The 14,545-nt window shown below is 47.2% G+C and overlaps 1 protein-coding gene across 1 annotated transcript; it reads left to right on the forward strand.

Moving 5' to 3' along the window:
* The first annotated feature begins 2,399 nt into the window (after positions 1-2,399).
* LOC136454644 (uncharacterized) lies at positions 2,400-2,969 on the forward strand. Its single transcript, XM_066455003.1, has 2 exons — positions 2,400-2,537; positions 2,622-2,969. Exons 1-2 carry the CDS (start codon positions 2,400-2,402, stop codon positions 2,967-2,969), a joined length of 486 nt encoding a protein of 161 aa, XP_066311100.1.
* Positions 2,970-14,545: the final 11,576 nt, after the last annotated feature.

A 14,545-nucleotide genomic window follows, 5' to 3' on the forward strand; every position in this document is an offset into this window, starting at 1 on the left:
CAAAGGGAACGAAAGCTTGCCGCTCAACGAGTGCTCGCCATTGCTTTAGAAGAAACTACCGCCGACCCCAGCTATCGCCCATGGTCCGAGATCCCCATCACCTTCAGCAGGGCCGACCAGTGGGCAGACATACCATATACAGGGTGTTTCCCCTCATCCTCGACGCAACCGTCCAGAAGGTGTTATTTAGAAAAGTCCTTGTTGATGGTGGCAGTGCTTTGAACCTACTTTTCACTAGAGCCCTAAGAGAGTTGGGCCTCACAATATCAAATCTCACACCCTCGGACTCCTCCTTTTGGGGTGTGGTACCTAGAAGGGCATCCAGGCCACTTGGAGAGATCACCCTACCAGTACAGTTCGGCACAGCAAGCAACTACCGCATCGAGCATATCTACTTCTACGTCGCCAACTTCGACACCGCCTACCACGCCATACTTGGCCGGCCAGCTCTGGCCAAATTCATGGCTGTACCGCACTACACGTATCTGGTGTTAAATATGCCTTCGCCTGTAGGAGTCCTGGCTCTGCGGGCCAACCTTTCTGTCGCCTACGCCGGCGAGACAAAGAGTCTCGCCCTCGCCAAAGTCACCGACCTCTCCATCTAGATGGCTAGCGTGGTCACCGAAGCCAAGACAGTACCCACCGATGACATGGAGATTCCAGAGCTAGAGCTTCCCCGCGCCTCTGCCAAGTCCAAGGAAATCAAGGAGGTCGGCCTTGGCCTCAATGACGCATCCAAGACTATGAAGATTGGGGCTCACCTTGACCCCAAATAGGAAAGCGCACTCATCTCCTTCCTATGTGCCAACACCGATGTGTTTCCTTGGAAACCTACAGACATGCCGGGGGTACCACGGGAGAAGATCAAGCACTCCTTGAATGTCTCACCGACCGCCAAACCGATCAAGCAGAAACTTCGCCGATTCGCGCCAGACAAGAAGGAGGCTATTAGGGTAGAAATAAAATGGCTCTTAGCTACTAGGTTTATAAAAGAAGTGTATCATCTAGATTGGTTAGCAAACCCTATTCTCGTTCAAAAAAAGAATAAAGAATGGAGAATGTGCGTTGATTATACTGATCTTAACAAACACTGCCCTAAAGACCCATTTGGCTTGCCTCGGATAGACAAGGTTGTAGACTCTACCGCCAGCTACAAACTACTCTCTTTCCTTGACTGTTACTCCGGCTATCATCAGATCTCCCTCAAGGAAGAAGACCATATAAAGACGTCGTTCATTACACCTTTCGGTGCATACTGCTACAAAACTATGTCCTTCGGACTCAAGAACGCTGGGGCTACCTATCAAAGGGCCATTCAGATGTGCCTCGACCAGCAGATCGGCCGCAATGTCGAAGCCTACATCGATGATGTGGTCGTCAAAACCAAGACAGCTGACAACCTTATCGCTGACCTTGAAGAAACTTTCGCCAATTTGAACAAGTACCGATGGAAGTTGAACCCTTCAAAGTGCATCTTTGGAGTTCCATTCGGTATACTGCTGGGCTACATTGTCAGTGCTCAAGGCATCGAGCCTAATCCAGACAAGGTCTCTGCCATCACCAATATGAAACAGCCAACATGTGTCAAGGATATACAAAAGCTTATAGGTTGTATGGCTGCTTTAAGCCGCTTCATATCATGCCTTAGTGAAAAAGGGCTACCCTTCTTCATGCTCCTCAAGGCCTCCAAGCACTTTTCTTGGTCGGAGGAGGCAGACTCAACTTTCGAGTAGCTCAAGTTGTTCTTGACAAAGCCGTCGATCATGACAGCGCTAAGGCCAGATGAGACTCTACTCATATACATCGCCGCCACTTCTCACGTCGTGAGTACAGCTATCATCATCGAACATGAGGAAGCCAGGCACGCTTATAGGGTGCAACGTCTGGTCTACTTTATCAGTGAAGTACTCAATGAGCCAAAAACTCGTTATCCTCGGGTACAAAAGTTGTTATACGCAATTCTGATTACGTCGCGCAAGCTTCGGCATTACTTTGAATACTACAAGATCACCGTGGTCACTGAGTTTCCCCTGGGGGACATTCTTCACAACAAAGAAGCTAATGGCCACATCATTAAATGGGTTGTTGAGCTTGGCACCTATTCCATTGAATTCAGAAGCAGACCTACCATTAAGTCACAAGCACTTGCTGACTTTGTCGCTGAATGGACCGAGATCCAAGAGCCCATCGCCGCTGCTTGCCCCGAGCACTAGGTGATGTACTTTGACGACGCCCTTAACATCAATGGTGCCGGTGCGGGCATTCTATTCATTACGCTGACCAAGGATAAGCTACGTTATGTTCTTCGGATACACTTCCCGGCCTCCAACAACGCCGCGGAATACGAAGCATGTATCCATGGTCTTTGTATAGCCGTCGCGCTCAGCATCAAACGCCTCATGGTGTACAGAGACTCCACACTAGTTATCAACCAGCTCAACAAAGACTGGTCCTATTCCAGTGCGAAGATGGATGCTTACTGCGCTGAAATTAGGAAGCTTGAAGGAAAATTCTATGGCATCGAGTATCACCATGTGGTACGTGACCAAAATCAACTCACCGACCAACTATCCAAGCTTGGTTCTTCTCGCACCATGATTCCATCGGTGGTTTTCGTTCAGGATCTCCTAGCGCCATCCATCAAAGAAGGTAAGGAAGTTGAGGAAGTTCCCCCTGCCGAGCAGTTGGTACTTACGGTACCTTTGCCGGTCACCAATTGGAGGAATCAATTCATCAAGTACCTCACCAGCGCTGAGGTACCCGCAGACAAGACTGAAACTAAACACCTTGTTCGTCGGAGCAAGCTTTATGTGTTGGTGGATGGCAGCCTGATGAGGAAAAGTTCCAAGGAAGGGATACTGCAAAAATGCATCACCTATGAGGAGGGAGTGAAGTCGCTTCTTGAAATTCACTCTGGTTCCTGCGGCAACCATGCGGCCTTGAGAACATTGGTTGGCAAGGCCTTTTGAGCTGGTTTTTATTGGCCCACAGCCATCACTGATGCAGAAGATCTCATCCGATGATGTGAAGGATGCCAATTCTTCTCTAAGCAAATACACGTGCCCGCGCAAGAGTTGCAAACCATCCCAGCTTCCTGGCCCTTTGCATGCTGGGGACTGGACATGATCGGGCCTTTCAAGCCAGCACCAGGTGGTTTCCGGTATGTGTATGTCACCATTGACAAGTTCTCCAAGTGGATTGAATATAAACCGCTCATCTCGGCTACGGCAAAGAAGGCAGTTGACCTCTTTGAAGATATCATCCATAGATTTGGTCTACCAAACAGCATCATCATCGATCTCGGAGCTACGTTCACTAGACATCACTTCTAGGACTTCTACAAAGACTGTAGCATCTCTGTCAAATACGTTTCTATTGCCCATCCAAGAGCCAACGGTCAAGTTGAACGGGCAAACGGTATGATCCTTGATGCCTTGAAAAAACGACTATATCAGAGAGAAGAAAAGCACCCGGGCAGATGGCTCAAGGAGCTTCCAGCTGTAGTCTAGGGACTACGTACTCAAGCTAGTCACAGTACCAGTGTGACTCCATACTTTTTGGTCTATGGCTCAGAAGCTGTACTACCAGCGGATGTTACTTTCTGAGCACCAAGAGTGGAAAACTATGATGAAGAGCAAGCCAAGGTTGTCCGGTCTGAGGATGTTGAGCGAGCCGAGGAAGAGCGTCTACTCACCTATGTCCATACAGCTAAGTATTTGGAAGGCTTGTGGAGGTACTACAATCAAAACATCAAAGGTCATTCATTTACTGTTGGCGATCTTGTCCTCCGTAGAAAACAAAAGACTGACGGTTTGCACAAGCTCTCTTCCCCCTGGGAAGGGCCTTATATCGTCAAAGAGGTTACCCGACCAGGTTCTTACCGCTTACGTGACTTAGAAGGAGTCGATGTTCCCAACTCATGGCACATCGAACACCTTATACGTTTCTATCCTTGAAACACTGATATGTACTCTACAAATTCATATTTAGTAATGTTTTTTGGTCTCCATAACTTGTCTCCGTTTTGTCTCTATTGTGGATTAACAACCACTTATGGTCGCCGAGATATATGCTACTTCATAACGAACTCCAGTACCAAATCGCCGAGCACATTTTCTCCAAATCGTAGAACACGTTTTCTCCAAATCGCCGAACATATTTTCTCCAAATCGCCGAGCATGTTTTCTCCAAATCGCCGAATACGTTTTCTCCAAATCGTCAAGCATGTTTTCTCCAAATCGCCGAACACGTTTTCTCCAAATCGCCGAACACGTTTTCTCCAAATTGCCAAGCACGTTTTCTCCAAATCGTCGAACACGTTTTTTTGAAATCGCCGAGCACGTTTTCTCCAAATCGCCGACCACGATTTCCCCAAATCATCGAAAACGCTTTCTTTTTTCTGATCTCTTCGGAGGCGACCCAGTCTCTGATTTCTCCCTACACGTGCTACAGGCTCCATGCTCTGCGTTATGGGTGGTCGGCTATGGTCCCTTGGTCACACCTGTTTTTCCTACATGTCTACGGGCTCTGCGCTCGACGTTATGGACTATGGGTTAGCCAAGGCTGAGAGTTCAACACAGGACTACTTGCTCATACTACGCCTATACGATCTATATTTCCAAGTTATTTTGACAACCGCCGAGCAGTACATGTTCCGCTTTTTTCCTTTCTATGGAGAAGACCTAGTCTTTGATTTCTCCCTACACGTGCTACGGGCTCCGCACTCTGCGTCATGGGTGGTCGGCTGCATTTCCTTGGTCACACCTGTTCTTCCCACACGTGCGCGGGCTCCGCGCTCGACGTCATGAACTATGGGCTAGCCGAGGCCATGGGGGTCAGTAGCGGACTAACTACTCGGACTCCACTTATACTGCGTATAAATACTTTATGGTCGTAATTACGAAGATTTTTTTGCCAAAATACAATCTGACTGCATACACATGCACTTTATAACAGTTATCATCCGTAAAAGTATTTTCCATGCTTTCGCGCATTCTAACAATATTGTCTAGAAATTACAGATGATATCTACCAAGGAGATCATTGTGCTTCGCCACTGCCGTCAGTCTCTCCAAATAGGTCTATATCGCCGGCCAACTTTTTCGCCGCGTCTTCCACCTCATCCTCTAGCCGCTGGGTCTCTACTTCACTCAGCCCCTCAGTGTACCTGCCCCCTATCGCCTCAAGGTCAATGGCTGGATAGTGGAACCGAACAACAGCAAGGGTGTGGGTAGCGGCTGTAACAACGGCATCATGGTTGAAGCTCTTGAAGCTTTCACATGCCGTCTTGCATCTTTCGATGATGATGTCTAGGCGCGGCGGCCTACCGTCAGGCTGAGGAGCAGTTTTTGGTTCAACACAGGCGAGCACTGGGTTGATTCTGGCAACTATGGTGTCAAATTTGTTCCCTCTGGGACCGGGCTTCTTGCTCCAGCACATCGAACTATGCCTTGACCCTCTGATGATAGTCTGCATGCATTTTGAAGTTCCATCAGGCAAGACAATGGCTATAGCAGAAAACTTGACCAGGAGGTGCTTACCGTTCAGCTCCTCGGTCAGTTTATTCGCCCGCCCTATCTCCTTCGCTTTCTCCTCTCAGAGTTGCTCGAGGACCTGGCGCAGTTGGCCGAGCACCGTGTCTTGTTCTACAAGTATGTCATTCATAACCAAAAGTAATTATATCTATCTATGCGAGGCATTTTTGTGGATTGTACGCACCTTTCTTCTCCTCAGAGACTTTCTGTAGCTTTTCCAACTGCTCAGAAGCATCTTTAAGTTGTGTAGAAGCAGTGGTCAGCTGCTCAGACTTGCTCCATAGTTGTTCTTTTGCAGACGCCAGGTGCTCAGCCAGGGCCGCCTTTTGGTATTCTAGGTCCTGCGCGTTGGACTCAGCAAGGTCTCGCTCACACTGGGCCCTTTGGATGTTTTTCTCCAAATGGTTCATCGCCTCCTTGAGTTTTTTGTTCTCCTCGGTGAGGGGCTCCATCCTCTTAATCAGCTGATAACGGTGCTCCACAGTTTGAGTTATTCCCTATAAATGCACAATGACAATGACAAGAGGACACCTCCAATGTTAACGAAGAATATTCAGGGTTTAGTATTAACCTCAATTTGTTTTACTACTCCACCGAGGGCGGCTTTCAGCCTCTTCATTTCTCTAGGGGTGTCCTCTTCGTCAACCACTACCACTTCATCACCGTGCTTGCGAAGGATTCAGACGGACTGGGTTCGAGGCTCATCACAAACGATCTCCTCCACCTTGTCCTCCTCTTCTGCAGTAGTAGGGGTCACCACAGAGGGGTTCTATGGCCAGATAGTGGGTCCGAGCATGACTTGTGAACCCTCAGGGGGTATCGTTCGCTCCTTGGGCACCCTTGGTCTCACCGACCCAGTTTCTATTCCTTCGCTGGCAACTCTAGTTTCAGCTCCCAAGGGTACGGCGCTACCCGTCATTGCTTCGGGCATTGTCACCGAGCCGGCCTCTGCTGATGCCGGTTCCTCACTGTCTCCAGCTCCACCCATAGCGGTTGCTGTTTTTTTCCATCGGCTATCGAGCACTAGCTAACCCAGACACAGGGGCGGCAGGCGTTACCTCTGTCTCGGGGTCAGCTCGAGGGTGCTCATCAGTTTGGGCGGTTGATTTTGGATCCTCCATATGCCTTGTGCAGCATTAGAACATTTGGTCGATCGCCCAAACAGCTATGATCAAATAGAAATAAAACACCAATGCGAGGATACTTACCATTTGGTCTGCTGATGTGCTTTTTTGAATCGGCGAGGCTTGTTCGAGCCCCTAGGTGCGGCCGTGGGGTCGACCCCCACACTCTTGGGTGGAGGTCAGACCTCCTCTGTAGCCGACATCTGCTCCACCTGTTGTTCCAGTGTTTGCTCTACCTGTACCACTGGGTTTAACTCCGCCTGACACTCGGGGACTCCTGTTGCTTGCTCTGTAGGATTTTTTGTTGCCTGCGGCTCGGGGACTTCATTGCTTCCCTTTGGTTGCTCCTCCACGTGTGTGCTGTGTGAAGTTGTTTCCACACTCGAGGGAGGGGGAACTATATTTTCGTTGTCATCAGACCACTCCATCACCACGGCTCTTCGTAGACGAGTGGTCTAGTCGCCATCTAGTGATATGCTACCCGGCTTGCGGGGAGCGGCCGTCGCCGTTTTCCTCTTTTTCCAGACCGGCTCGTCTGCCGCTGCCCATTTCCCCCAAGATTTCTCCGATAATGGGGGGCGTGTGATCAACATCTGAATATCTGGATTCTGATGAGATACCGATGGACCTTTCTTCAGGGTGATCTATTGGTCGGACGTCCACCGCTGTCGGCCATTCGGCTCTCGGCATGTTAGAAAAATATACTGCTCTGTCCTGCGAATGGATCTTTGCATAACTAATTCAGTTCACTGCTCGGCAAGTTGACAGTTTAATAATGCAGGTTAAGATGATTACCTAAGGAGGTGGGTTTGTACAGTTGAAATCCTTTGTTTCTTTTGGCCAGCTAAATGAGGCACTAGAGGTGAATAGTTCTGTGGCGTGGCCTATTACTTCTTTCCTTGACAGCCGCTCAGGTCTCTCCTGGGTTCCGTTGTTGTTGCCCTTGTAGTAAAATGCAGGGTAGGCCCTCTCCTTGCAAGGCTGGACATGGCGCACTATGAAGCTTGCTGTCACAAGTTCACCTCTCAACTCCACACTTTGAATCAAGTCAAGGAGCTCTTTCACTTGCTCCATGTCGATACTTCTTGGTCTCTCTGACTAGCTTCTTTGGTTCTCTGAGATATGGTGGACATCATAGCAGACGGTCGGGTGGTTTTGTTTCATGTAAAACCACTTGGAATTCCATCCTTTTAGGGAAGCGTTTAGTGGTACACTGATATAATCGTTGGCCATTCCATCCCAAAGCTATAGATATACCCCGCCGACCACCTTGGAGCCACCGTCGCCTTTCTTTTTTAACCAGAATAAGTGTCTAAATAGGTTGAAGTGCGGGAGAATCCCAAGAAACACTTCACAGAAGTGAATAAAGATCAAAATGTGCAGTATGGTGTTCGGATGGAGATTGCACAGACTAATCAACCAAAATACCAACAGATCTCGAAGGAAAGGATGAATAGGGAACCCCAATCCACGCTAGAAATAATCTTCAAAGACTACAACTTCATCGGTGTTAGGCATTGGAAAGGGCTCACCACTGGTTGGCCACCATCCGGCGGTGACGCGGTCAGGAAGCACGCTCGTCGTCACCATCCTTTCGAGCTCGGCTTCTCCAGTGCACGACGGTGTCCACTCTTCGTCGCAACTGGCTCCGCTTCCTACCTTCTTTGGGCTTGTTTTCTTTGGGTTCATGGCTCTCCTCTTTGGTGCCATCACTCAGATCTAGATGAGGGATGGCATCGGCAAAGTATGTGGCTGCGAATCTAGAGATGTGGTGGCTGAGGTGGAAGATGAAATGATGAAGTGGCAAAGGTGTGAGAATGGGGGGTGGCGGTACTATTATAAAGCACTTTCCCCACTTTTATGACTCAAGGGTTTTTGGGAAACTGTTCCCACGATCTGCGCCGCTCTGAATTCTCCGATGCGGCTTAATGGGCCGTTACCAAGATTTTCGCGCAACCTCAGCCCACGTCGCTCGTTTGTTGCTGCCTTCAGTTGCTCCTCGCTGAAATATCACCGACTTCTCTACCATTTATTGAGGCTTAGTAACTAACACCATACAGCCTTTGCTACAGTTTTTCTCTAGGATTTGGTTTTTTCCGATAACTCTGCCTGTAGCATGGGGACTGGCGTCCTATTCCGATTGGACTTTATTTGTTTTTCTATTTCTAACCCCAGCACCACATGACTGCATCACCTACTATCAGGCTCGGGGACTAAGTGGGCACACTTCACCTTGCGGTGAATGTGCTTTGTTTTTCTGGGACATGCCTAGGGATTGACTTCTTACCCAGCTGGTTTTCTACTGTTTTTCAATTCTCTGACCCTGGCACCACATGACTGCATCATCTGCTGTTAGGCTCAGGGACTAAGTGGGCACACTTCACCTCACGGTGAGTGTGCGGGGTTTTTTCTCGAAGACTATATGCCTATAGAGGAAGATTGGCTCCTACAACTTTGTTCGGACTCTAAGTGGGCACACTTGGTTCACTGCGGAGAAATTTTTGATTCTAAACTTGAGCTCCTTACACCCTTATGGCAAGCTGTACTTGGGTCACTCTGCTCGGCGATAGTTCATGCTACTCGACGATAGGTCATGCTACTTGGCAATGGTTCACACTGCTCGGTGACGGTTTATGCTGCTCGGCAGTTTAGCATGGTGGTTGGACCAAGAGCTTGACTGCTCGGCGTCATTCGCACCTACTCGGACAAGCTCAAGACGGCGTTGCACAATGGGTACAAGGCGCTCGGGGACTAGCTGTGGGGTGTACGACCCCGGATACCAACGGCAGACCACATAGGCTGCACCCCTAGGGGTGGCCCAGCCCACAAGAAGAAGCCTTGCGAGGCACGACTCTACTCGGCGCCTTCCACAAGACATCGGGAAGATATCCTAAAGATAATATGAGATCTGTTAGGATATGTATGATCCCAAGATTCCTGTAATCAGTTATTACTTTCTAGTTATCTCTTAGATCTAACCGACTTCTAACCCTGCCTCCCGGACTATATAAGGCGGGCAAGGACCCCCTCTAAAATCATGACATATCATACGATAGCTAATACAAACCAACAGACCATAGGAGTAGGGTATTACGTCATACTGATGGCCTAAACCTATCTAACTTGTGTGTCTCTGTTGCCTTCTTGTTCTTGATCTCGCGCTCCTCTATCGATCAATCTACCTTCGTGGGATACCCCTCGGAGGACTATCGATGATATTCTGTCTATAGATGGCTATGAAGATGAAGAAGAGGAGGTTGCTGTAGCTGAATGGAATTGGGGCAAGAAGACAGTAATGATGCCAAATCCTTGGGAAAGAGGAGTCGATGAGAGCTATGACTTTGATGTCACAAAATCAGACAAGCTCTTTGACTTCTTACTTGAGAAAGGCTAGATCAAATTGCTGGACAATCATGTTATGTTACCCCCTGAACAGTTGAAGAATAAGAAGTTCTGCAAGTTCCATAATGCTACTTCTCATTCCACTAATGAGTGCAGAATTTTTTGGTAGCACATATAGAGGGCTATTCAACAAGGGAGGCTCAAGTTCGATATGCCTCGAAAGATGAAAGTTGATGATAATCCTTTCCCAAGAGATCAAAATATGGTTGATGTTGGGATATTCAAAGGAAAGACTAAGGTCCTAACTCCGGTCAGATCGAGATAAGCTGAAACAGTTGATCCCAAGATGCAAGTATCGGCTGATGAATATAGAGAGATTCGAAAACATCATGATCAGCAGAGGAGACGATATGAGCAGGGGAAAACATCAAAGGATGGAGTGACGAAGCCGCGAGTTACATCTTGAATCCTGTTGAATAAATGGAAGCGGCAGAAGGAAAAGGATTATCAGCGATGGCTAGAGGATCAAGAACACCAGCGTCAATTGGAAGAAGAAAGGTATGAAAGGAAGCAAGCCGAATCGCACTAGAGTTATCCTTTCTTCAGATACTGCTGGAACGAAGGTTTGAAATTGCCTACCAGACATAACTGTCTAGAATGCAGCAATCAATATTGGGAATTTAGGCAATCTCAAATCAACCGCTGGTCTATCCATGCCCAAGATACATTTCAACACAATAACATGGATCGACGCTTAAAAAATAAAAGTATTCATGATCGACTGGGAAAAAGAGTTGTTGACCAAGACTGGGTTGATCATGAAGAAGGAAGCAACCAGAGGGAACATGTCTGGTAGGAGGGCCAATGGTGCCCCGGAGGATTGACAAGAAGCCAGAAAAGAAGGGTGCAGCGCCTAAGGAATAAAGAGATGGAATAGGCTCAGCTATCCAGTAAAACTCAAGTGTGGCGTACCAAGCAAACAGCCGATAGAAAGCAACCATCGGCTAATGTCCAAATGGTTTTTCTGTTGCCATCAGAATTCAGAGCTCTGGCAGATCATGAAGTTTATTCAGACTTTGATGAATCAGAGTATGAAGAGATAGTTGCCAAGTTAACGGTTGTGCAGCAAGCAATATTTGATAAACCAGTCAAGCATCAGCACTTAAAGGCTTTATATATGAAAGGTTTTGTTGATGGGAAGCCGATGAACAAGATGTTGGTGGATGGAGGTGCCTCTATCAATCTTATGCCTTACACTACTTTTCGTAAGCTTGGCAAGGGACCAGGAGATTTGCTTGAGACCGACATGATGCTTAGAGACTTCAGAGGAAATACATCCAAGACCCGGGGGGCAATAAACGTCGAGTTAACAATTGGGAATAAAACTCTGCTCACCATGTTCTTTATCATCGATGGAAAAGGCTCATACAGTTTACTCCTCAGTCATGACTGGATTCATGCCAACTGCTGCATGCCATCAACCATGCATCAATGTTTGATCTAATGGCATGGGGATGATGTCGAGGTGGTTCGCGCTGATGAGTCTATAAATATCGCAACAGCCGATCTAGTGTTTTGGGAGCTAGGAGACTTCGAATGCCTTTCTAGCAAAACATGGGAAGGAGGCTTCATCAAGATTAATAATGAAGGCCAATAGCCAGTTCAAGCAATCGGCTCTAAAAGTTTATTTTAATCAATAATCATGGCGCCGCGTCAGCCATTGAGTTAAGGAAAAATAAACATTGAGTATTGGGAATGGGTTTAGGCCGATGTATGTGAATGCTAAATTAAAGTGTAAGTACGATTCAGAGTTAATGGATTTCTTAAGAGAAGTTCTGTTTCGCTTAATAGGATGCTTGACTTGGATTGATCGATCGTTTGATCTTTGGAATGAAAAATGCATGAAGAGATGTTATCCTGACATCTGAATTTGATAGTTGATTCGTTCTCGGCTACAATAGCCGGTACTAGGAGGGTATCACTTCTAGTTCAAAAAGTAAAAATCTTCAAAGATAATAAAAGCCGATATGATATGTATCGCCTACAGAGCAAAAACAAAAAGCAAAAATAGTCATACGCGAGGATGTCACACTGAAGCACAATCATAAAGGAATAGGAGTCTTCATTCATCGGTTTATCCTAAATACAAACTAGTCGAAGACCTTGTTCACCACATCCTGAGCGAGTGTGATGTCCACGATGGCCTCTGCTGCTATAGTGAAGTCTTCTATCAGATCTTCATGTCCCTTAGGGCCATCATCGGTTGAGAAGCCAACCTCCATGGTGTGGAGATCTGCCTGGTTTGGACCTACGCCACAGCTAGCGCCACTGATGCGCCATGATGAATGCCATGAAGGGCAATCTCCTGGACACGAATTGGGATGTCTTGGAGACAAGCATCAATAAGGGAACCCCTAGCATTGACAGCATCCACAGCCACGTTCACCGCTAATTGAAAAGACTCCAATTGCACCGTTTGAGCTGGCGATTATAGAAGAATATCAAGACAACAGCAACAGAAACCAGAATGGAATCATTCATGGAGCTCATCTTACCTGCTACCGTGGCATCAGACTTAGCTAGCCATGCTCGGACGGCGTTGGTCTCCTCCTCTGCTGCATTAAGAGCAGCCTGGAGGACTCCCAGACGAATCTCCAATTGGCCATTGTTTCGAATCGCCTTGGAATAGCAATCCTCGGCCGCCCTCCATTCTCAGAAGAAGCGCCAGGCATCATCACCGTCATATGACTTGGAAGAACCCGACGATGAAGCCGGCACGGAAGATGCATCATCGGCGGGATTGTTAGTCCTGGGAAAAGGGTGAAGGTTGTCATTCATAATGAGCTTATAGGCAAGTTGGAACAGATCATCATCATGAACAGGGGTTGCCAATCTTACCTTATGCGTTGGAGATGCTGGTTCATCGGCATGTCTTCTATCGGGATCTCCTCTGCCACGCACTTACCTCGATTACCTTCGCCGGCCATGAGGAATGATTGAATCTGCAGAAAAGGGGAATGGAACCACTGCAAGGTTTTGGCAGACAGAAGAAAGCGAAGGAACAGTTGCAGATAGAGAGGCGTTTGAAGCCGAAGCCCTCGGTTGGTATTTGAAGACATGAAGCGAATAGGCGGACGCCTCAGGACGCGCAAAAGGCAACTGCAATTAATAGAAGGCGAAATGCCACTCCACAAATGTTGAAATATGGCGCCATATAACTGAGGATAGGAGAACAAAGGGCTCTCTTGACAAAAGCCGTATTTTCAGATCTAAGTGGGATTGAGATCGGGAGTCTAGAATTGGTTATTTACAAAAGAATTGGCTCTTTAGCCAAAGCGGAGGTGATCAGTCAACTGTAGTGATTCTTTAAACCTCCCGCCTATTCGAATGCCCCTTGGCCAATGGGGTTTCACAGTCAAACAAACTCCTCTTAGCCTGTTTCACCTTCAGGATCAGATCTTCAAAAATGTAAAAGGGAGACAAGACTCTAGGGAAGGCTGAGAATAGGTTGTCTTTGATGACCAAGAGCAGAGGAGCTAATATGACCACCTTATGGACTCGTGTAATGCAGTCTTTCTTTGGGAAGTTCAAACTAGATCAAGGCATGTTACATTGCAAAATGATTTATCAAGCCGAAGTCTACCAGAATTTTGTGATAGATGACTTTAAAGACTTGAGGTGCCTTTGGCTGCATGCTCTTGAAAAGCACTAAAGCCAATAAACTAAGGATTGCAAGGTATTACAATTAAAAGGTCAAGATCAAGCAATTTTCTAAAGAAGACTTAGTCTAGAAAATAAAGTCATGGATCAAGTCAGGGAACAACAAGTTCGATGGAAGGTTAACCAATTGGGAAGGACCTTATCGGATCAAATGTTATGCGCCTGGTGATACTTGTAGATACTAAGAAGAGAAAGAAAATTCGGCAGAGCAATCAAATGGGAAATATTTGAAGGAATATTACCCTAGCATTTGGATTGATACTTAACAACCGATTTGCTCGGTCGTCAGTTTTGGTAGCTGAGACCGGAAGGGTATCGTTGCTAGCGAGAAAGTAAACCTGATGGGGTGAAAGCCGGTACAATGTGTATCGATTATGCCAATAGAGTGATGCATGTAATGTGGAATATAAAACAAAGGAGAAATCACTCAAGATGAAGAAATTGTTTGCTAAATACCACCTATTACAAGTTATGGGCCGAAAGACACTTTGCCTACTATATCATCGGCCAAGGTGTTAAAGGCCATGGAGTCAGTGGCGCTAAGGAAATCCTTAGTCAAACGCTCGTGATCCCCAGGGTGCACCGCATCTAGAAAACCATGAGGAAGAAGCCAAAGATTGTAGCCAGAATGAGCCTATGCGGCAGCCAACGCAGTGGCAGCACCATGACAGATGCCATGAAGAGCGACCGCCCTGATGCGATTCGGGATGTCATATAGGTGAACTATTGGGATGGCACCTCTGGCATTGACAAATCCTGCTGCGTACTCCGTAGCTAGTTGAAGGCTCTCTAGTTGAGCGGACAAATCTAAAAAGTTCAAAAGGG

Source organism: Miscanthus floridulus, chromosome 5 (genome assembly GCF_019320115.1).
Source record: "Miscanthus floridulus cultivar M001 chromosome 5, ASM1932011v1, whole genome shotgun sequence".
Taxonomy (NCBI): domain Eukaryota; kingdom Viridiplantae; phylum Streptophyta; class Magnoliopsida; order Poales; family Poaceae; genus Miscanthus; species Miscanthus floridulus.